The 25,340-nt window shown below is 38.0% G+C and overlaps 1 protein-coding gene across 2 annotated transcripts in view; it reads left to right on the top strand.

Annotated features, from left to right (window-relative positions):
* The window catches only part of si:dkey-178e17.3 (somatomedin-B and thrombospondin type-1 domain-containing protein), a 52,286-nt gene extending 39,441 nt beyond the window's left edge, over positions 1-12,845 (top strand). For both annotated transcript variants that reach the window (XM_028825270.2, XM_028825271.2), the window contains exons 4-5: positions 8,664-8,822; positions 12,408-12,845. In XM_028825270.2, the coding sequence (XP_028681103.1) occupies positions 8,664-8,822; positions 12,408-12,513 (265 nt within the window). In that variant the 3' untranslated portion in view covers positions 12,514-12,845. The remainder of the gene's footprint in view (positions 1-8,663; positions 8,823-12,407) is intronic.
* Positions 12,846-25,340: the final 12,495 nt, after the last annotated feature.

Raw genomic sequence — 25,340 nt, 5'->3', positions numbered from 1 at the left:
TCCTGCCATAACACTTACACTCTTCACATTTTATTTATACAAGCTAGTAACATGACAATAACACATTAAATACAGTAGTAGCTGTATCATCTACCCTTGCTCTGCTACACAACCAGGTAACTCAGGAGATTAAAACAACCAGAACTGATATCTGTTCCCTTTTGATGAACGCTTAGGGAACACCTAAAACTTTTCCAAAAGAAATAATCTGACAGAGAGAAATGCAAGTATGTAGAACACTACCAATGGATGTTCCTACATACTGTTTTTTTATAATTATAAACACATACACATATAAATATACACTGTAACTATAGTGAGGAAAACATTTAAGAAATAAAAGACTATTCACCAGTTTGACATATAGTTTCTGAGCTGTCCTCCTGGCTACAACAGACCCGGCATGCAAAGATTTCCCCTGTTTGCATGCAAATCACAAATGAAAATGAACCATTAGTATAAAGCAACAAAATGTGTCCAGTATTTGAGGAACATCTGTAAAAGGAGCAGTTAAAGCTGCAGAATCTATTTTCTTAAGACTGTCTCTAAACCACCCATTTGAATGAACCATGAGCAATCTACTATCTATACATATAAAATTCTTTTCGTGTTTGAAACGGAAATTACGTATGACCACGCGATATGGAAATTACGTATGAAACGGAAATTACGTATGACCACAGAACATATTATAATACAGGAACTAATCACTTTGTTTGTGGACGCCATTTTTATATCATCTTTACGAATTGTTATTATTTGTGTGAGAGTTATTTTACTGATATTGAAAAGAAGTAAACACAAACACGCCAATCTATCCCATAGAAGTGCGCCCCGTGTCGCTCTCTCCCAGCCCTCCACTCTGCTACAGCGCTGAGCTGTCCGCCGCTAGGCACGTTCTGACAGAGAAGTTTTATTTATTCGTCCATGTGACTGTTGTGGAAACTGCCACATTAAAACTTTCTTTTAGTTAGCAGTACTTGATAGTAGAAGATAGATAGATAGATAGATAGATAGAGATGAGGAAAACAGCTTTGCGACTTTCTACTTTTTAACTGCGCCGAGCTGTAAACAATGTGAAGACGAGACCGCCTTCGGCAGCCAGGGGTCATGAGAACAAAAGCTGTTAGTACTACTTACCTGTTGTGTTATAGCGCCTTTAAAATGTAGTTTACCCGAAACCACTCCAGTAGTGCTCAATGTATCTTTACTTCTTAAATGTTAGTGTTTTACTGTTTAATAACTTACAGACTACATTTTATTTTTTTCCCTTGCACTCAGTGAGCGAAGCCACTGGGTAATCAGCTAGTATATATTATATATATATATATATATATATATATATATATATATATATATATATATCCATATTACTAACCGAGAATGCTAAATCCATATTACTAACCGAGAATGCTAAACCGGATGATGGACGCAGGCACATCCGGCAATGGGCCGTAGCTGCAAAAAGACGTACTGCGCAGGCGCAAAAAGAGTCCGCGAGGGTCGGCTGAGGAGCCGAGAAAGGCGGATAGAAGAGGGCGAGAGAGGCGGACAAGACCACAGAAAAAAGGAGTGAGCACAGGAAAAATTGAGAAATGAGGCGCAAAGAGCACCGAAAAAAGGAAACGGCACATAAAAAAGTATTCAAACGCAAGCAAAGCACGAAACACATTGCACACGAAACTAGACCCAAAAAAAAAAAAAAAAGAGGCTCGCACACAACAGCAAGGCACCCCCCCCCACAGGCACCGGACGGGACACACACCAAGAGGGGGATTCAACAAGCCCATGGAACACAAAAAAAAGAACACAAAACCACCCCACAGACCCTACAAGCAAGGGACGGGACACACACAAAGAGGGGGATTCAACAAGACACAGGAACACAAAAAGAAAGAAGACGCTCGAGCGACAACAATCCTCAACCCCCCCCCCACACACACACACATCCATAAGAAGTGACACCCAAAGCCACATATTCTAAAGTGAACATCAACACCTTCACACTAGACAGCATAGGTGTCAGCATTGGTGGATCTCCTTACAATAAAGCACTATTAACCGTTCAACTGCAGAAAAGGAAACATATTAACAGTGACTGCGATCCTTCTTATTACTTAAACCATATTTCGCATGCTGAGAAAGAAACAAGTCATGAATACACGGTCACGGGTACAAAACGAAAAGGAAAGGATAACAGGAACAAACACACGAAAACGAAAGAAACAACAAAATAGACGGCTATGCAGCATAGGTGGATCTTATTACAATAAGGCACTATTAACCGTTCAACCGCAGAAAAGGCTCCATATTAACAGTGAGTGCAATTCTCCTTATTACTTATCCATATTTCTAAAAGAAAAAATGTCTCGACTCCAAAAACGCAAAGCTCAACTAAAGCTTCTAACTAACGATGTACCTAAAAGTAAAAACTTTATGAACTGCATTAGATCCTACAATAGTTCATTTGCTTTTGCATCTAACGGAGTAAATATCAGGCCACCAAAAGGCAATGGCCCATACTACTTTCGCATATGTGCACAAATACTGCATCGCATTGGAACAGTGCACCCTGAAACAAATCAACAACGCAAATATGCACAAATCTACATCCTAGATCCACATGACGCAAACTATCAATCAAAGTGCTGCATCGCAACAGGCACGGATTCAAAACGAAACACCTCCCGTCTCAGACATACGTTAACGGCAAGGAAGGCTACAACGGGCTTCTCACACAGCACAGGCAAATCGATTACAGCTCCAAAACAACACGTCCCAAATACTACACATGCAACAACGCGCCTCTCAAACGGCACAAGAAAAACATACACCAGTAAAATTCATTCGGATTAATGAATGTCATTTGTAATCATTGTCATTCAGTTCACTTCCCTGAAGAAACAACTGGAAATACAAGTTATACATTTACACGTTGTTGTCAAAAGGGTCAAATTAGACTGCCTTCTTTACATTCATATACTGAATATCTACAGAGGCTTATAACTGACGATGTACCTGAAAGTGAAATCTTTATCAACTACATTAGATCCTACAAATCGGTATCCACTATGAACATTAACGGTGGCACTGCACGTGACATCCGTCTTGAAAAAATGTTGTTTATTGATGAATGTTCAATGGCATGAAGTCACTTACTCAACACCGTTCATAAACTTCTACAAACGTTTATGAATAATAATATTCAATTTGAAGGAAAGGTACTTTTATGAGGAGGAGATTTTAGACAGTGATTAGCTATTCTTCCAGATGCCATGCACTCAGCTATTGTTCAGTGCACCTTAAAATACGCAGACAATTGGCATTGCTTTCAAAACATACAGTTAGTAAAAAAGATACGATGTCCAGAACCAGATCATAACAATTGCTTATTACAACTGAGAGATGGTACACTCACCAATACAGCTGGACTTCAGGCACATATTATTACAATTCCTCAAGCCTTTATCTGCGACAACTTAGTTACACAGACATTTCGAACAGCAATCTCATTAGACCAAATGCCCCTTTTAACACAACGCACTATATTATGTCCAAAAAATATTAATATGGAAAACATTAATACCCAAGTCATTCCATTACTTCCTGGAGAGACACAACTCTTTCTAAGCTCTGACAAACTTGACTCTGATCACAACAATAACCATCTTAAATGACCTTACAAGTTCTGAGCTGGAATTACCTTTTACACTTAAACGGCGTGTACAAAGAAATTTTCAAATAAACCTTTACACTGTGCCACACACTTTATTGTTTGCTTTCTATTTGCATCATCTACACCGTCACACTATTCTATATCTCATTCATACATCACGCTCTTTGTCATTCCCAACACCAGGGGTTGGCGAGCGAAGCGAGCAGGGGGCGGAGCCCCCTAGTATATATATATATATAAAATCCTAAGCCTAAAAGTGCAATGATTTTAAATCGGGCTTATTTTAAAACCTACATATATATGTTTGGTATCATTCTTTACAGAGCTTATTGAACTTTAATGTGATGTTGTTAGATTTTCAGATTCTTATTATGTTTTTAAATTATACACTAAAAAATATCAAGAACTCACGTCCCACGAGACAAGACTTTGTGCCAAGAGATTTAACTATGCCCGGGCCAGAAACAAAAGTCAAAGAGTAGATGACAAAGACAGCTGCTATACAGGCTTTTAAATGTTCGAAGTGTAGCGTGAGATGCAGATCACACGGCACGGCAGCAGCAAGCCAGCAGCTGATCGAGCAAAGGAGAGAGAAAAAAAAACTGTTTCCCATTGTATCATCATTTAAGAGGGGGTTTCGGAGGACCAACCACGTCTCCTTGGGGTGCGTTCAGCCCCCCTCTTCACAACGCGAGCAGCAGAGACGCGAAGTGGCTGGCACATAGCCAGGGGTGCGGAAATCCAACGCCCGACTCGTCCGACACAGGTAAATTGACCGTCGGACAAGCGTGTTTTTCTGTTTCAGTTGTCCGCGGACAAGTGCAATTTTCTGGAGAAAAATATATGTGCTGTGCAGGGCACATTTTACCACTACTTTCACATTTTAAACATTTGGGTACGTACTTTGTGCGGAAACAGTCTACTTAGGCATGTTCTTCATGTCTCAAATTGGTCTTCAATATTGTTTACAAAATGATGGCTGATTTTTCAAAGGGGAAGCACTCTTACGGTCTTACATAAGTATTTTACCCTAATACGTACACGCTTGGAGATGCGGTCATTTTTTTCATGCCGACATTACGATGTAATCTGATGATTTTTCATTATAATCAATAACTTTTATATATTACCAGTAATGGTGTACTGCACGATAACATGCAGTGAATAAATACACTTGACTTGAGCATTCCTAGTTTTCATCCTCTTTCTCTGTACGTTTAGCATTCATTTGCTCAGAGGTTGATGCGCTTGCTGCTTCCTGAGCAGCTCTTCTTTTCTCCACCATAGCGGCCCGCTGCTTCTCTTCTTTCGTTGGCATCTTTTCGCGTTAAAACTGATTAAGTTAGTTTTTGTGTTGCAATTACTTAGTACGTTTTCTTTAATTTTTCACTTAAACTGGCACTTAAGTCTTCAATCTGCCTCAAGAATGATTAGCGAAGGTGGTGGGGAATGAGAACGGCTCCCATACGCATGCACCGCCCTGCGGCGCACTGCCGAGAGTTGATTCAACAATAAAATAAAATAAAAATAAAGAGTAATACAAATCATCACCCCGAAAGCAGATAGTAGACGTCACGTAGTATACTGTATGTGTACCAAATTTCAAATCAAAAGGTGAAATGGTTTGCGAGCTACAGGTGATTTAAAATCCTAGACAGACAAATGAACAGCCATGGTAGCGTATTATAGATGAAGATTGATAAAATTCATTGTTTCTACATAAAAATGCAGTCATTTTACTTACAATACAATTGTTTTCACCACATAACAAAGCTTGTTAGGCAGTTAATCTTTCCTGAAATTTGCGATTTCGTGTAGGTTATGATATATTGAGGAGTTAAGAAATTCATTGCGTGACTACATCAATTTTGATGAGCTGTCAATAGATCGTTTTTGATTAGCGAATATTTCATATAAAACAAGTTAGTTTCGGTCAGTTTATTAAAAATAAAGAAGAAAACATTCTAACTGTTTCCAAAGGTTATGAAATATCTATAAAAATCTTCACTGTAACTGTAGTATGTGAAACAGAACTAGTGTAGCTATAATGAAGGCATTGTTTATTAGTGAGTTAAAATGATAAGGGAATCTTTTATAAAATGTTCTAGAGCAAGATGGCAAAATACTACTCCCTGAAAGAACTTTTTTCAGTTTTAAAATGGAAGGCAGTTTTGGTATCAATAAAAGAGATCAGAAAAAATAAATTATTTTTCACTTTTGTTATTTGTTTATGGACAAGTGAATTTAACTGGCGGACAAGTGGATTTTCTAAGTTTACTTGTCCGTGGACAAGTAGAAAAAAATTTGATTTCCACACCCCTGCATATAGCACAGAAAAGGGGGGTTGGCAAGCGAAGTGAGCAGGGGGTAAGCCCCCTTGTCTGGCCATAAAATATCTAGGTTTCAATATGAAAGTATAAATTAATAAAACAAAACAGGGGAAGCACAAACCAGTGTGCTTCTTCGTGCCGGTCCCAAGTCCAGGTTAAATGGGAAGGGTTATGTCAGGAAGGGCATCCAGTGTAAAATTTTGCCCAATCAATATGTGGACAACAATTTTGGATGATCTGCTGTGGCAACCCCGAACGGGAGCAGCCGAAAGAAGAAGAAAAAGATATAAACGGGTAATAAAAAAGAATGTGATTAAATGCAGGGATACATTTTATTAAGTTTATTTTAACATTACTAGTTCTCCATGTAGAGTGGGCTACAGCAGCACAGCTGTCGTAAACCCATAAATATGTATGTTAAATTTAAATTCCCAGTTTATTGGAAACTAGCAAAGATAGGAATCTGCGACAGTAGTTGTAGGTTAGTAAAAATAAAGTCTGGAAATTGCATTATGCCAATATGTGTACAATACTGCTCTCTGTGACAGGTGCTAAAAAACACTGACTGATTGATTAGACAGTTTTTTTTATTCTGAAGCTCCACTCATATGTTTGTATTTGTTAAATCTGCACAAAATGTCATCCTTTTACCCTTGAGTTGTAGAAGTCAGACTAACTCTTTCAGAGCTGGGTAAACAGGAAACTTGGGATAAAAATAGCACTTTGCAAGGCTAACAAAAGAACAGCTGTTCACATCTGTAATTTGTCACCAGAGTCTGAAGAGTTCAGATGACTAGATCAAGGCGATGTAATATACTCTTGGGATTTTCTTGGTCTCAAGGCTAACCTAAACAAAGATATTATTTGCTTTTAAGCCTGATTGAAATTTAATTATAGTAATTGAGGTTTGTGAATCATTAAAATATGTTTATTTAATGCAGGGCAGCCATGAGATTTGAGAATTTTGAGACGAGATATTTAGCTCTATATGCTACATACATTTTGCTATATAAAGCAATGCTAGTGCTATGAAGATGTCAGAAGGTTACTTGCTGGCAAGGACATACATAGATCTTGATTTCAGGTTGGACCTACAAACTGCAATGTGTAAATTGTTGACTGGATCTCCCCAAAAGCGTTGTTGTGGCTTTTTGATAATTTAATTTTGATAGATGAACTGTGTAATGAGATGGATCAGCATACATCACCCAGCCCCATTTTCTTTACTGGCATAATTTTAGGGGGTTGCCTTAACTAGTAAGCTCACATCGTAGCTATACTGCAACATCATAGCCCTTGAATTCAGCTGTAATTTCCAGATGGGATGCAAAGTTTACATGTTCTCTCCTTAGTTTACTGTATTCAATGAAATATAAGTTTCTATCAGACTCCAAAGACATGCATTTAGGATGCGGAACACTCTAGATGAAGTGTGAAGCATTCAGTGTACAATATATAAGAATGTACTCATTGAAAGAACAGACACACCTCTTCATTTTAAAGTCATCAGAAAAGCACACAATGAATTATTTTTTGTAGCTGCTGTTTTACTGTCTCTCTCAATACATCAAAAGATTTATTTATTAATATCTGTCCATTCATTTTCTTATTTACCTCTTTTTTATTACATTTACATTTATTTGCTTGGCAGACACTTTTATCCAAAGCTACTTACAAAACAGGTAAACATAATTGAATATCATTAGGCTAGAGCTTGTTTGTTCAGCAAGTGTAATAGTAAAGTTGATTGCAATAAATGAAGAGATGTAATATTTAATAATTTACAATCAATACAACAATTAAACAGCCAACAGTATAAAATACCACCGAACAAAGCCTGCCCACCCCCCCACAACAGACAGATATTTACAGAACAGATGGGTCTTCATTTGCTTCTTAAATAGATCGAGAGAGTCAGCATTACAGATGGAGGTGGGCAGCTCATTCCACCAATTAGGAACTACACAGGAAGAGAGTCTAGATTGAGACTTGATACCACGTAGAGGTTACATCACCAGACGTTGTTCCCTAGCAGACCTGAGTGGGCGAGAAGAAGTATAACACCTCACCAGTGTCTCCATATATGCAGGTACTGATCCACTGACTACTCTGTAGGCAAGCATCGGGGATTTGAACTTAATGCATGCTGCTACAGTGAGCCAAGGTAGCATACTGAACAGAGGAGTGATGTGTGTCCATCTTGGCTGGTTAAATAAAATACAGAGCGCTGCATTCTGGATCATCCACAACAGTTTGATAGCACATGCGGATATTTATTATATGGAGACAGTACCTACCCCTGCAACATTTATTCCAAGACAGGAACCAATCTAAGAGAGATGGCAGTTCATCAAACAGCACATTCACATACTAAAACCAATTTCAGAGTCACTGATTAACCTAGCATTATTGATTGCGAGATGTGGACTGAAACTGAAGTACAACTCCAAATTATACAAACAGGAAGTACTTGGAAACTCCAGAAAGACTATGTTTGGACCACCAGCCAATTAATTTTCCCTTCTCTATTTAGTTAGGAAAATGACTGACCTTTCTGGTCATATTTTTAAGCCTTTTCCAGATAATTTCATACTTGCATATAAAAACAAATTAAGTACTTCAACAATGACATTTCATTTACTCTTGGGCCCCGACAGTTACTGTGCATACTTCCGGCTGAAGCAGGTTAGTGCAGCCTGTCGCATGAACCTGTGGAGCAGTCACATGACCAGAGAGCAGCCTGTGTGTGTAGAATGCCAAGGAGATGCAATGGGCAGGACCAACCGCTGTGAAGGAGATGGGTTACAAACAACACGGTGAGTATAGCAGCCTGTTCAGATAAAATGTCACATAAAGCACATCTCTTGCAGCATGAACAGATATATACGCCTCTCACAAATAGGTCTGAAATCTATGACTAACAAAATAATAGTTAAGCAGATATTGGCAGTGGCTAAGGAACAAAAGTGAACACTGTCTCCTCAAGAATAGTAACCAGTGCACTGCCAGGAATCAAAAGTGGCCAGCCCTGAAGTGGATAACATTTCATTTTACACTGAAAGAGAAAGGAAGTGATCAGATAAAGGAAGTGATATTTGCTACATCTAGCCTGAATTCTGCAAGACAATGGACTTTGTGTTGGCTTGAAGAACAAAGACATTAAGTAACTAATCTGATGGAGTTACAATCTCGGTTGGACTTAAATATGTACACACAGCGCCACAGACCTTAAATTGTGATTATGCTGAACAACTGTGGTCACATCAGGCACCTCTAGGTGAGTCAAGTCTCCAGAAGATCAGACTAGGAGCACTTTCTTTCAAGAAGAAAGCTACTGAGACTCTGCTAGCACAGGTACTCAAGCACATGATAAGTCCTAGCCTTAGTCCCTTTTAAAAAACAATAGAAATAAGACGTACATAAACAAAAATGACAACTACAGAGCACTGGGATCTGGTAAGCCCATTGTTGTAAAGTTCTGACCATAAAGTTTAAGATGAATGTTAACAGAGATACAATCAAAGAATGGCACGGCTAACAGAGCCAAAGAACAGACACATGAAAGGAAATGGGGAGTGAAACGGTACACATCTCCATTAGAACTGTAAAGCTCCTGACCTATGCAGATTCATACAGGGCTAAAAGGTGTTTTTATTGTTTGGATGTCCATCCCCCAGTCACCATTACACAGAAGGACAATGGCAGAATAAGGCTCAATAATAATAACACCTAACATAATAAAAATGTCTATTTGTTTGCTTTACATTTTACTGTAAAGTTGACAATTTCATGCATTGATAATGCAGGAAATTTCCAAATTATACAAAGTGAATTTACTAAAATATCCTTAATACTAGTTCTTGTCTACATTAGTGTTTAACTATAATAAGACTCGCTGACTAGACTAGACTCTAGACTCTAGCTCTGCCTTCAACACAATCATCCCTCCAAAGCTGGTTGTAAAACTGAGCAGGTTGGGCCTGAACACCACCCTCTGCAATTGGATCCTGGACTTCTTGACAGAGAGGCCCCAGTCAGTTCAGATGGGCTGCAACACTTCCAGCATCATCACACTGAGCACTGGAGCACCGCAGGGCTGCGTGCTTAGTCCACTGCTGTTCACCCTGCTGACTCACGACTGCACAGCCACGCACAACAACAACATTCATTTATATAGCACATTTTCATACAAATAATGTAGCTCAAAGTGCTTTACATGATGAAGAAAAGAAAAATAAAAGACAAAGTAAGAAAAATAAGACAACATTAATTAACATAGAGTAAGAGTAAGGTCCGATGGCCAGGGGGGACCAACCACATCATCAAGTTAGCGGATGATACGACGGTGTTGGGACTGATAAGCAGGGATGATGAAACAGCATACAGAGATGAGGTGGAATGGTTGTCTGCATGGTGTAAAGACAACAATCTATTTCTCAATGTCGACAAGACAAAAGAGATAATCGTGGACATCCTGCCCACATCCCACTCAGCATCAACGGTTCAGATGTGGAGACTGTTAGGAGTACCAAGTTCCTCGGTGTGCACATAACTGAGGAACTTACGTGAACACATAACACCTCATCACTAATCAAAAAAGCCCAGCAGAGACTACACTTCCAGAGGAAGCTGAAGCGAGCAAATCTTCCCCCTTCCATCCTCACCATGTTCTACAGAGGCACTATTGAGAGTGTTCTGACCAGCTGCATCACTGTCTGGTATGGCAACTGCAACATATCTGACTGCAAGCGCCTGCAAAGGATAGTGAAGACAGCAGAGAACATTATTGGGGTGCCTCTCCCTTCACTACAGGACATATTTTATAAACGCAGTGTCCGCAAGGCCTGCAGCATTGTACAGGACCCCTTACACCCCTCACATGGACTTTTCACATTTCTGCCATCCAAGAGAAGATACTGCAGCATCAAAGCCAGATCTGCCAGGCTGCAGGAGAGTTTTTACCCCCAAGCTGTTAGACTCCTTAACACCAGGCTGCCCCCTGGGACCTTCCACACTGCCTCAACCACCTCTAAAAACAGAACCTTTTTACATGCAAGCCACTTTCCTGCAAAGACGAGTGAGCATGTAAAGAAGAACTGAAAATCTCATACTGACTTTTAAGTATTTTGACACTCTTGAAATCCTTCTGCTGTGAAATATTCTGACCTGTCATTGTTTACATATGTCTTAAACAACTATTATCATACACTGATAATTTCTGTATTATCTATATCTATTATTTATTTATTATATTACATATCTTACACATCAATATTTCTGCTACTTCTTTGTCTTGTCTTTGCACAATGTCTTGTCTTGCTTGTGTTTTAATTTTAAATTTAAATTTTAATTCTATTTTTAATTTATTATTTGCACGTCAAGTTGTTACACTGTGGACCCTGAGCTTCGCAATTCCGTCTATCTGTATACTTGATGACAATAAAGTTCACTTTGACTTTGACTATATCTGGCTTTTACCATTTTCTGCATGAAATGTTAATATAATAATATAATGTTAATATATAATTGTGTATTCATTACACATTTCAATGTTCTTTTACAATGCAGAAAATTTCAGTAACATGTATTTTACAGTAACATTTATATACAATTTGCATAATTTATAAATATTCTAAAATGTTTTTGTTATCTTAAATGTGAAATGTGTATTAGGGAAATATAAACTGCAAAATGTAAGCAAGTTCAACATATATTTTATATAGCACACTTCCTATTTACCAGCAGTACGTACATATAAATTCCAAAGAAGATGCATATATTGAAATTGCATACACACAAATATATAGATAATTTTGTATGTCTGTGCACATCTATACATGTACTATGAAAACAATTAAGTAAACCTACCTTATGACGACTTGTTTTCACATTTGCCCTTAAAGCAGCCTAAAGTTGTTCGGGCTAGGGCTTAACAAGTTTCTTAAAATGCAGCACATAGATTTTGGAAGTGAAGGGCATGAGTGTCTAATAAATGTCCACCCAATACATGTGTTTATGTATTTCTAACATCTGTGCATGTGTTGTGTACATAAATGGTATGTCTGCCTATGAGAAAATGCAAGTCCTTACAACTTCTGTTTTTTTAACATTATTTTCTTCTAATGAGGGATTACGACAGCAACAAGCCAAGACGGGCTGACTTTGCCTCCCTTCTAGCAACTTATTATATATGTCTTAGACACAATTGTGCAAAAACATTTTAAGTTATTTAACAGAGTTTTTTTTTAAAGTTACACACACAATAACAAACATACAGTGATATTCTATGTCTAAAATATTGTTTTTGTGAAACTTCTGGACTAGTTTTATTAAAATGCTGCATATTTCTGGAGTACCAAAGTTAACACTGTTTTATCTGTAATTTATTGCTCTGTTTTCAGAACATTTTGGACTGCGGCATCTGTACCAGGCTGCCAGGGTTCCTGGGTTCGAGAAAGACTGCAGGAGGACTGCAGATGCCCAGAGCACTCGTTTATTTTTGTGTAAGTCTGTCTGGTCCCTCTGGACAGGTTCGTAATGGAAAAGTGAAACCGGCCAATCACTATGGACTATGATCACATGACTTCAATGAAGATCTTTTTCCTGACACATGCATTTTGTAAAGCTCCTATTAATTTCTTCCTAAACACAAAAATGTGTATTCCACCACATAAATATGTATTTGTATTCAAAGCACAAACGTTTCTATAAGCCTGTATACCTCTGAAAACTTTGCTATCTACCTCCATAAATGCAGCTGCATTTTACTGATATTTGCTTCATAACATTTCTACTTTTTTGTCTTTATGGTTTTGTATAAACTGTACCATTTAAAAGAACCTTCTCAATTCCATGGCATCTCTTTTTCAGTGTATGAGAATCCTGCAAAGGTATCAGCAAAGGAGAGAATAGGGAACTGTGGCAGATACCACACTTTTTAGACATGAAGATGTAATCAAAAGTAAAATGGGTACTGCCACTGCACTGGGACAGATGGAGGATTTGAAAATGATCTCATAGCTTGTGTAAATAAAGCAAAGATAAAACCAACCAGTGCTCAGAGAAAGAAATAGAAAAAGTATGATCTTGATTTTGACATTTTTAGCATGAACACTGACCCATTTCTCAGTTTTTTTGTTGTCGGTGTTCAATTTAGAAGATTCAGTTGCTGCTAACAGATATTTTTGACTCCTCCACCAGGCTGACCAGCTCAGCAAGCAGATGAAACAACAAAGGTAACTTTTTTTAAAATCACTCTTAATTTTCATCCAGACTCAATTAAAATAATATAATAAATTCCAAAGGAAAACAACTGAGTTGTACCTTGACCAGCTATGGAGCCAAAAACCATTAATTTGCACTAAAAGCTTGACTGATCAGCTTGACTGTATGAGGAAACAAATAAAAACCTTTCAGTTATTCACAGCTATTTAAAAAAAAAATCACAACTTACTATCACATCTTGGCCAAACTGATAAGCTCAGCAGTCAGACAGACAGAACAGGTAACTCATTGTAGTAATTTCTTAGCCTGACCAACCAACTCTAGTGTAGGCAGAAAACCTTACAGGAAAAATGTGCTGCTTGCAACATAGAATAAACAGGGCTAATCAACTATATACTTGAGTTATGCCTCAGGCAGCTCTGCTTTAAGTGAAAAAAAAATATATAACTTTTTTTTTTTAAGTAATACAATTTTATTTAGTTATAAATGCACTAAAAAGCAAAAAAAATGTATCTTTAACCACAATTTTCGTGATTATATGATTAATCTTCTTTAAAATAATATGTCTTCTTTGCAGCATTTATTGAATACTATAAAGAATAATATTTTGGCAATACTTCCTCACCGTGCTCATCAAGGCTACTCCTTCACAAGAGTAAGCAAAGTCGGCACGCATATTTACCAACTCTATTCACTAGACGAGGCAAGTGGGGGTAATCCGATGCGTCTCTCGCTTGTATGCTCTTATATCGCACTATATTCTCTCTCCATCATTGTTGTGTGTGTGTTAATTGGAATTGCATAACCATTAATTACTGCAAAATTTGCTACGTAATTGCATTGGTTTTGACGGATTATTGTATTGCCATCAGGTGGCACGGTGGTGCAGTGGGTAGCGCTGCTGCCTTGCAGTTAGGAGACCCGGGTTTGCTTCCCATGTCTGCGTGGGTTTCCTCCCACAGTCCAAAGACATGCAAGTTAGGTGCATTGGCGATTCTAAATTGTCCCTAGTGTGCGCTTGGTGTGTGTGTGCGTGCCCTGCGGTGGGCTGGTGCCCTGCCCGGGGTTTGTTTCCTGCCTTGCGCCCTGTGTTGGCTGGGATTGGCTCCAGCAGACTCCTGTGACCCTGTAGTTAGGATATAGCAGGTTGGATAATGGATGGATGTATTGCCATCTATACTGAACACGTATGCAAAATTTGAAGAAATTTGCTTTGCCAAAAGTGCATTTAATATCAGTTGCAAGATTTGACCCAAACAGACAGAGGAGTCAAGTTAAATAAAATTGATTAATAAAATAAATATGGAAGGGATGAGTAGACAAGATGATTACTTATGCCAGATATACCAGGTACCAAACTGACCAGTTTATAATAGCTAAGTTGTTGCAGGATCAACAGTTTAATCTATAACCAACATGGCCAAGCCAGCAAAATCAGATTAACTGAAAATAAAATACATATCATAATGCAAATTCAGTTTTCTCATGTAAAGGTAAAGGTTCTGTTTGGTATTTGGATATACACTTTGCCCATTTACTATTAACTAACTTTGGAGTTAGTTCTAAGTTTAGTTACGATGTAGGCATTCTGAATTTTTAAAGCATTTGCTACATTAATTTATACATACAATAGAAATATGTCCATTACATGCTCCTGTCTAAATTATGTTACGCCATCCTTTACAAAATTCCTTGATCATTATGTCAGTGGGTTCCCAAAGTGATCCTGGCCAAAGACCATGTTGTCAAACTAAAAGATACAGTGGACCTCCTGAGGTTAAATGCCACTCTTTGGTGAAAATTCCAGGTTACATTTATCACATTTATTACATGTGTTGTAATTGAAAAATTCTAACATTCAATTCTGACGGTGCTACGTTTTCCTATCAAAACCCCAAGATTTCAGTCCATAACACAAACCAACTATTAAGCCTTGAAGACAACATAACAACAAGCAGACTGACAACGCTGATGCATTAGAAGCAATGTGTTTCACTGACCATATGAAATTACAAGTAAGTGATTTGCCTTACCAGAGGGTGACACTCCAGATTGACATCAAGATGCATTTATAAAAGTGAGAAACCCATGCAGTGGCAAGAGATTTGCTGGACTGGAATGAGACTGCAAATCTCAAAGAATGTGATCACTAAATGCAAACCTTTCTAATATATGTCAAGATGCTCACAAAAGGCATGTCACTGCAATGTGGCATATTAAGTCATTTTTACTTACATTTGAAAGTGTGGGTTGTAGTCCATTAGTGGCATCAAGTTTACATCCTAGCTTAGCTAGGTTCTTGCATCCTTTGCAACGCTGCTGCCCCATAATCAAAAAAAAAATTGAAATCTAGAAGAATTCTTTTAGTTCCTAATTTACATTCCTAGCTCAGCCCCAACCATGATACAAAACTCATCTATTCCCTGTGCCTTTTGGATGTTATTATCCAACTGTGAAGGTAAAGGGATGATGTGTTGGGAAATTTTTCCTTTTACAACTGGTAGCCAATCAAGGAATAGCCACTACAATATGCACAGATTTAATACTGCAGAATTAAGTGCTTCAAATTCACATTATTATGTAAAATTAATTCTAACATCATAGTTTAATGAATATTTCTCTATAATATTAACTGAGACACATGTTTGTATGAAAGTACAGCTGTCTGCTTTGTGCATACATATAAGTGTGTGCCCACTCCATATCTGCTAAAAATTGTCAAAGTCTTAATACCACAAAGTCTTCAGCGGTTTCTCCTAAATCAGGGGTCCTCAATCACGGTCCTGGAGGACTGCAGGTTTTTATTCCAACTACTTTCCTAATTAGAAAGCAGTCCATGCTGATAATGAAACTTGGTATTGAACTGTTTGACTTGTTAATGCTTGCTGCTGGTTTATTGGTTATCTGTATCTCATTATTAACTAATATCTGATTAAGAAAACTGGCAATAATTAAAACTTAAATGGAGCTGCTAAAATCTAAAATAGGCCATTAAGGGTTCTGAATGGTAGCGGGCAAGATAAATAAAATTAAGTCCAAAAAACTTATTGCTTTAATAGTAAATAAAAGGGTTCTAATTAAGAAATTGGTTAAAGTTAAAATCTGCAACCATAGCAGACCTCCAGGACTGTAATTGAAGACCTCTGATCTACAAAGTAACAAAAATTTGTCTTTGATGAATAAAGGCACTAACAAGGCATAGAGTTAAACACCAACTTTCATTATCAGCAAGGACTGAGTTCTAATTAGGACACTGGCTAGAATGAAAACCTGTAGCCACTGCGGCCCTTCAGGATCGTGATTGAGGACCCCCGTCCTAAATGTACAAGTGGGTGTGTCACTTACAACACATACGCATTCAATGCGGTCAAGTTTGCAATGTCTGTCAATATCAACATTAAAGAAAAAAAAAAACAAAAAAACACCCATTTGCCAGTGTGCACAAATGTGGGTTGGTGTACAATGGTGTGTGACTGCACAGCTTTATCACAGCAGCCTGTTTGTAATAAGCTCTGTGATGTAATGAAGCAGATTGTTCAATTTCACAAACTGTGTCTAGGCTACCAAGCTATTTTGGTTGTTTTCAAGTTCACATTCTCTTTCCAATGTGTTATTATAAACTGGATAATAATTCATGTCGTGTATGCCAGATGAAAGTCAGTCCTCGGATGGTTCTCCCTGAAAATCTTCTGGTGACTTCACCCTCACATTTTTGATGCTCCCCACACTCCTGTTTACTTGTTTTTGACTTAAAAGTATAACTTCCAAGATAATTTGTTCTCCTATGGAATACTTGGCAGTACCAGAATGGGTCGCTCGCTATCATTCAAAAAAGTATGACCCTACCATACGTAACATGTGTGCAAGCTTTTTCTCCGGTTTAGTCAATACTGGGGAGCTCATGTTAATTTCTTTTAACTTTTTTAAAGACATATTGCGTACATTCCAAAACCAGCGTAATCCAATTTCTTGGCCGCGCGAGGCAGAAAAAGCCGTGGACAATATGTCAGTTACTCCTTACTTAATGTGGTCATGAGTTACCAGTTATACACCCCGTTCTACTGGTTATCTCACTGAAAGACCCTGCCGTTCTTCTGTTTGCACTATAAAGAGGCACCCATTTCGCAACGTCGATCAAATCGAAGAAGTCAATGCTGGCTAGATGAGGAGACTGGGTTTGTTATTTAAACTGTCTCCAAGGCTCTCTTTCTGAATTTAATCATTGGGGTGCTTTCTTTTCCTTTTCAGGTTGACTTCATCGGACGCTGGAAAGGGCCACTGTAAAAGCAGAAAACGGGTGTTTGATAAAAAGAGACTGCGTCTCCGTTTTCTTCCCTGCCGGATAACTGTTTCTGTCATCCGTCTATAATTACAGCGAACAGCTCAGCCTTCTTTTCTAGTTAACTATTTGCCACGCGGTGTATTTGAGAGTTCTGAGGAATGCTGACTGACTTCTTGATTTGCACCTATGCCCCTTACACTAAAATACCTTACTTACACCCGTTTACATTAATTTCGTTGTATAACTTAACACTTTGAACACTAAGGACTGGTTAAGAGTTTAGGCGGGCTAAACTGGCGTGACGGACTTAACCGCTGTTGAGAACCAAGCGAGATATGCAAAATATGTCAGCGTTTAACGACCCGTTAATGAGCTCAGCTTTAAAGGTTAAAGCTTTTATTTAATTGTTTTCTAAGCGAGGCATTCGAAATAACATTCCAAGACAGACTGCAACTACAAACAATGTGAAAATGTCAACCTACCGTTCCAGCATGCACAGCTTGCGAAAAAGAGTCAGACCGCGAAAAGCATCGTTGGTGCTGTTAAGTGGTCACGTGCCGTGCGGCTAGCGCGCTTAACTTCAGGCCAAAGGTAACTTTAGTGTTATGGTAGCTGCGGTTCGTCAAAATCCCAACCCAGGTACAGCCAGTGCACAGAGCAAAGAGACTAAGAGACTGCGGTGAACGTTTGTTTAAAACTTTGTGTTCTTTAGTGGCTGTGCAGTTGCCAAATTGGCACGTTTTCCTGACAATGGTTAGCTTGACACCAGCAGCACACTCGATTTGGGCCGGAGGTGGACACTTCACCTCGTCTAGAGTGGTAAGCTGTACAGTTATAGGACATGAATAACTGCATGGTAAAAATACAAAGATGTAATACATTTAGCAGTGGTCCCGGTTTATACAAATAAGAGAATACATAGTTAATCATAATTCTTTACATTTATATAGCGCTTTTCTCACTGCTCAAAGTGCTGCAGTGAAACGGGTAGCCACCACTAGTTTGTAGCATCCACCTGGATGATGTGACAGTAGCCATGTTTGCACGAGTACGCACACCACACATGTATTAGGTAGTGAAGTTGTGATCGAGACAGTTAGAGAAAGGAGGTGATTGGGAGGGGAGAGGGGGCAGAATGACTAGGCTGTGGAGGACAATTTAGCCAGGACATTAGGATAAACCCTAGTCTTTTCGAAAAATGCCCAGGGATTTTTTATGACCTCAGAGAGTAAGGACCTCAGTTTTATGTTTTATCTGAAGGATGGAACAATTTTTACAGCACAGCGTCCTTATCACTGCACTGGAGTATTGGTATCAATGTTCACACCACAGTGTAAGTGCCCACTGCTGGTGTGGCAAAACCTCTTCCAGCAGCAACCCAGGGTTATCCTAGATGGTCTCCCATCTAAGTACTTAATGGGACAAATATGCTTAGCTTCATGTGGATGACCTGTTCTGAAGTGCATGTGTTATGGATCTGTCTGCCTGCAGAGAAATAAAGATGCAAAATAAGAATGACTAATATTGACAAATCAACAAGGGATTTTAGGGGAATTTTCTGCAGTTTATAAACTGATACGTTTGGTGTTTTTCAAGTCAAAGTTATTTCTTCACAATCATGCTATGTACTAATATTCCACATGAAACAGCACTCTGAGGTGAAGCATATTTTATAGATTTAAAAAAATTACTGTTCCATTTCTGCAAAGGAGCTTATGGGTGTCAGGGTCCCATTCTGAAGAAAAATCCTTAAAACTTGAAGAATACATCTATTTTCAAACCAAAAATGTTAGAGCATTGATCCATGTCTTGAGATTTCACACATATTACAGCATTTTACACATATACACAGGGTATCCATAACATTTTAAGAAGGAAAAAAACAAATCTCAAAGCTAAACATTGTTATGAAATTCGGTCATTTTTAAAGAGAGACTCATATTCATCTGTGGCAGCCTTCAGTTCCAGGGCAGGGTCACAGTACAGCTGCAGCCAGCATCGGGCTTTATACTGTAGAAAGAACATGTAATTTTTTCTTATTAAAACTACTTTGCACATAGTTTTTAAATTTTAGGAATATTGTTTTGAACATAGTTCTGTTCTGTGTTTATTTGCTCATTGGCCTGCAGTTCTCTGGACCTTGGACTTGGGAGAAAATAGTAAGTGGACCTTTAAGATTTATGTTTGAGTAGCGCTGCACTGGACTGAATGAGAAACCATTAAACAGGAATAGATTGACCAGTTTTGTACAATAGTCATAGTCATGATTAAGCCAAGTTGTAAATCTGAAATTCCAAAAAATATATTGATTTAATTAGTAAAGAAAAGTTTTTTTTCTTGAATTATATTTAAAAGAAACACAGGGAATCATTCACAACATCTCACTATTAAATAAGGTGGTAACTACACATAAATAGCAACAATGTCACTGTAGGAAAACAACTGTGGAAACCAGCAAGTACTGTAATTATGGAGGAGAAAATGTAGAAGTGGGAGCATTTTCACACACAAAGCCTAACATGAAAATATTGTAACATTCCTTCACAAGTAAAGATTACATTACCTCTTCTTTTAAAAAATCTTAATACTTTTTAAAAAATAAATTTGACCTTTTGAACTTCTGCATTAAAGCTTTAGGGTAATGGGTATAAAATAAAATAAAAATCCTTTATGTGGAACTTTTAAGGAGGATGCAATTCCCTGAGGGCCAGAACTCGTATTTAAAAGGTTCAGATTAAGTTGAGTTCAGATCCCAGGCATGCTGCCAATAGGCACACAACCATGATTCCATTTGCTTTTTACTCAAAGCACTATGAGGGCGGTTTATATTAGAGCCTGGATCTACGGACAAACTTTTAGAGTAAATTCAGGAACCACATATTGCAATCTTCGTAGATTCTTTTGTTCAGAGATAAAAATAGAATTTTAAAGTCTGGTACTGGTGGTCACTACCCTTGAAGCTCTCATGTTATTTATTTACTTATTTTTGAAATTGAGGCAAATACAAAGGGATGAAATTATTACTATATTAGATGACACTTAAAAGAGCTTGTATCAATCAGTCTGTTTTATACATTGCTCCTTTTATATAGCATACCATTACAATGACAGGACTGTTTATAATTATATAGCATAGCACCACTTATAAAAACAGCCAAAACTGGTTTTAATTAAAATAATTAAACAAGCTGCAATAAAGAGACAACTGCATAAGAGGCTTAGAAGGGGAGTGAGAGAAATCACTGCTCAGTGAAGACAGGGTTATTGTTCCCCCCTACCCTTTTAATACAAAAATTCTGACATTTGGGTGCAGTCAGCCTTCCACATCGGCGAGTACCACATCCGTGAATTTAAAAAAAACACAGATCAAAAATTTTCAGGAAGAAAAAAATTCCAGAAAGTTCTAAAAATCCAAACTTAAATTTGCTGCACACTGAGCACTATGCTGAATCCAGGCAAATGAGGTGATGTCTGTGGAATACCATGCTGTAGTCTCCAGTCATTTCACAGATCCCCAGTCTCCATTCAGCACTTGTTGTTTGCCTTACGTCTTGTTTATCTGCTACAGTGTTGTGTGCACTGAAGTGGGCCATAAGATTGGTAAGAATGAATCAAACATATGTAAATAAAGTAGAAAGTAGCTGAAAGTCATGAAGTGTTAGTGCTACCTGTCTCATTGGTTTTATATAAGGGACATGAGCATTCACAGGGAGAGGGATAGTCCTGGAACCAACTCCTTACAGATACCAAGGGACAACTGTAGTTGATACTTTTTTCAAATATAACATTTTTCTATAGTTTGTTTTACATGCATTTAGTGCCACAGCATAGCCTCTATGGAAAGACAATGAAATGTATGTCATCAGTCATTTTCTAAACCTCTTTGTCCTGAACAGGGTCACAGAGGGTGTTGGAGGCTGTCTCAGCTAACATAGGGCACAAGGCAGGAACAAACCCTGGAAAGGGCGCCAGTCCATCACAGGGCAAACACACACACATACACACGCACACCCCATCCACACACTAGGGCCAATTTAGCATCACCAATCCACCTAACTTGCATGTCTTTGGACTGTGGGAGGACACACATGCAGAGATAGAGAGTACATGCAAACTCCACGCAGGGAGGACCGGGGACACAAACCCAGGTCTCCTTTTTGCACCTCCTTGCTGTCCACAATGACGTGTATGCCATGAGGTTCTTGGTTCCTATCCTGTCAGTCAGCAGATTGTAAAAAAAATACTAACCAAGACAAAAAATACAATTTGCATGAAAAGGTCCCAAAAGAAGTGGGACACAAGGGAAAGAAATTAAGCAGCATTTTTTCAGTACAGAACACTGGTACAGAGGGTGTTTACTAATATAATCACAGTATATCCCTAATGTTTGCCAATGCAACCATGAGGTTCTACATACCTTTAGATTTATTTGTTCATCATTTTTGTATATCCTAATAGATGTTTTCAAAGCATTTTATTTGTTTTTTTATATTTTGTGTTTTTGCCATTAGTTGTTGCTAGACACAAGAGTTAAATTTCTACTGATTTATCATTCTTTAAGTGAATATTTTTTAAAGACACCTTTTGTCTATGAATTTTGTTTTTCTATTTCAATGCACTAGTTTGGTTAGTTTCAGAAAAATACCAGATCTCATAAAAATTAAAGTCTGGCATTTTGGCTTCCTTTCTTTGTCACTCAAATAAAACTGAAAATCTTCCAAATGATCCAGTAATATATCGACAGTTTCATTTGGCATCTGACCAAAACAATGTATGCATTGTGGCATGGAATGGCACATGATTTGGGGTATGTCCAACCAAGGGGCATGTGGCTACTTCACCCATGAGGCAGTGGACCATGGAAGATTTTATGTTAATTATAGTTGGCATCCCAGAATGTCCCATTATTTTGAAAGCATTAATATCCCAATTGATATTTTGGAGAAAGCTGTAATTTTACGCACCAGTCATCATTGTGTAAACCCCCTGCATGAACAGGGGAACCATAGAGCAGAGGCCATCAGAGGTAAAATACAAATATTTTGCAGGTTTGGCATTTCTGAGCTTACAACTAATGTTATCAATGTAGTAGGATCAACATGTAATTAAACTACAATAGAAAAACAAAGAAAAGTAAAAAAGTTAAAAGACCCAATGTTTAGGCTATGCTAAACTGCCATTTTCAGCATGGAAATAAGCTTTAATTATTTTATTACCTACGTGAATGTTAGCGCTGTGGCATAGTTTTTAACCCAAATGCCTCACAGCTGTGGAGTCCTGGATTGGAATTTCAACCCAGTCACTGTGTGGAGTTGGCATGTTTTTATAGTGCTGACATGTGCTGTTCTTTCACATCCCAGAATATGTGTGTTCAATTATGTCTTTTCTAAATCAGCATGAGCAAACTCTCACTATTCCTATATTCTCATCATTTTATGGGTCTGGCACTTTACAAAAAAAAAAAATCCCAATTATGAGGTATGTTTGCCAATATAGAATTGTCCAGTTTCATTATTATATGCGAGATTAATAAATACTCAGTTTATTCATAAATTATATGGACTTCCTTGTGAAGCTTTCATTTTGGACACGAACAGAACTGATTAACAATTTGTTGAGTAGGTTTCTTTCTTGCATGCAGTGCTGCTGGGATTTGTTCTATCCACTGCAAACCCAAATCTTGGCCCTTGTAAGTGGCAACATGCTGCATGTTCAACCACCATGCAAGTACATGTGAAAAACCTGAGCACAAATTGCCACAGTACGAGCAGGTGTGCCCAGCAACAGAGTGGCACTAGGTTAGTTCCCTCCTTGTGCATGATGCAAGGATAAGCACTGACTCCTGTCAACCATGAACTGGTAAAGGTAGTTTGCAAAGAATGAATGAGTGAGTGGCATCAGATTATTAAAGTATACAGCATATATTTTAATGAGAGACTGTTCTTTGCCATGATATAGTAACTTGTAAACTTGGCACTTTGCTTGTATTAAAGGATAGTTTACAGAACTTTAGTAAGGCATGGTAAGTGTATGATAAATCCTTTTGAAGGATCTGAGAGTCAGGAGCTAACAAAGTCAAACCATCAGCTTACCAAAATCATGGAAGCAGTAACAAATACAGCAAATGTAAAAACAATGAAAGCTAAAACAACAGGATTTTCACTCCACTCAAACTGTCACTCTTGACCTACTAAACCTATTTTTGAGTTCTGTTTCATGCTTTGGAATGGGTTGTCGCCAAGAATGTGTCAGGGAAAGATGCCAGGTCAAGGTAAACACCATAATATCACAATAAAATGGTATAAAATATATATTTTAGACTAATCAATCCAGAACTGATTACTTCTTGTCATAGACTTTGTCAATGCAAAAAACTTGTATTCTAATATGGGTAGTTTTTCATAGACTCATATCAGTTAAGAATGAACAGTACTATTTTCATGAGAGAGTACATATTCCAGCCAAATTTTTTCATGTTTATTGAAAGTTAAATTTTTGCAGATCAGCAGATATAAGGATTCCTGTCTGTGTTCTTGTGTAATTTTTTGAGTGTTACTGCCTGTCAAATAATGAAGTAGAAAATGACTACTGCAGTTACTTTATTATTACATACAATTCCAGTCTCCTCCTAATACATGTAAAAATGTGTTCTGTATAACAAAATTTGAAAGGCAAAGTGGTAGTGCTAGTGGGAATTTTGCTGCCTTGCAGTATTATTGTGGAGGCTAAATATTTTCCCATTGGCCAAGCTCCCTCTCATAGCCAGAGGACATTCTCTTAGAGCTGTGGACAAGTCAAGATCACCCCAGAATAAGTGAATTAAAATGGGTGTGTCAAGGGACTAGTCTTGCAACGAACACCACTAAAAAAAACATTTTTATTTATTTCATTTTTGTAATGTTTATATGACTCGCAAATTACCAGTACTAAGTGCACTATATAATGTATACATACACAGAACCTAATATACACATCCATACATCCTCTAACATGTAGCCTTTGCCTACCTGTACATATATACCCTTATTTTCTAAGTCTCCTAAAAAGTGGATTTTCCTCAGAATAATCTATAAAATGTCAGGTGACTCCCTGCACAGCTAAATAGTCTGCACTAACCATAACCATGAGTAAGTGCTCAGTCTCTGCTACAGGCTTTGAAGTTAGGTAAGAAGCAAGAAAAATCCACCCAAACACTTTACTGCAAAACCTTCTTTTTTCTTTTCATGTGTACCAAGTCAGCGCAACTCTTTATTCCTGTGGTGTAAAACAGAGCAGAATGATTTGCATCAGCCGGTGCCCCAGAACCCAGCTTAACCTTTGCTCGCTTTAACTCAGGCTGCGAAAAGCCAGGAAAGGCCTGTCTTTGGCACTGTGCCTGATTGGCACTGACAGCAGTGATTTTTGGGATTATCAGCTCTGAAAGGCAGGACATTCCAGCCAGTCAAGGGCATTGTCACCAATGAGGCACTGTTTGGTTTCATGAAGACAGCTGTTCAAAGCAGTCCTCCACAGGCATCCAAAAACCAACAGCATGACTTCCGATTGTAGTCTGTCTCATTTCTAAAACTCCTGTCAGAGAGGGACATTTAAGAAGGAAAATGGATATGCAACACTGTTCTCCAGACAACAACAGATTTTTCAGATTTAGTACAACTTTAAAATTTCAATTAGTCTGCCCTTTTTAAGATGACGAAGTGCTAGAACATATCTGAAGCAATATGACTGAGACACATGCTGTTGGAGTTAAAGCTATTTAGTTACAGTAAAAGTAGTGAAACTCTGCTCCCTTCATGTTGTGTAAAGAAGACTTCCTCACAGAAAGAAGCCA

This window comes from Erpetoichthys calabaricus, chromosome 18 (assembly GCF_900747795.2).
Source record: "Erpetoichthys calabaricus chromosome 18, fErpCal1.3, whole genome shotgun sequence".
NCBI classification, from domain to species: domain Eukaryota; kingdom Metazoa; phylum Chordata; class Cladistia; order Polypteriformes; family Polypteridae; genus Erpetoichthys; species Erpetoichthys calabaricus.
The sequence above is the reverse complement of the archived record's forward strand: the minus strand, read 5'-3'. Positions and strand labels throughout refer to the sequence as shown.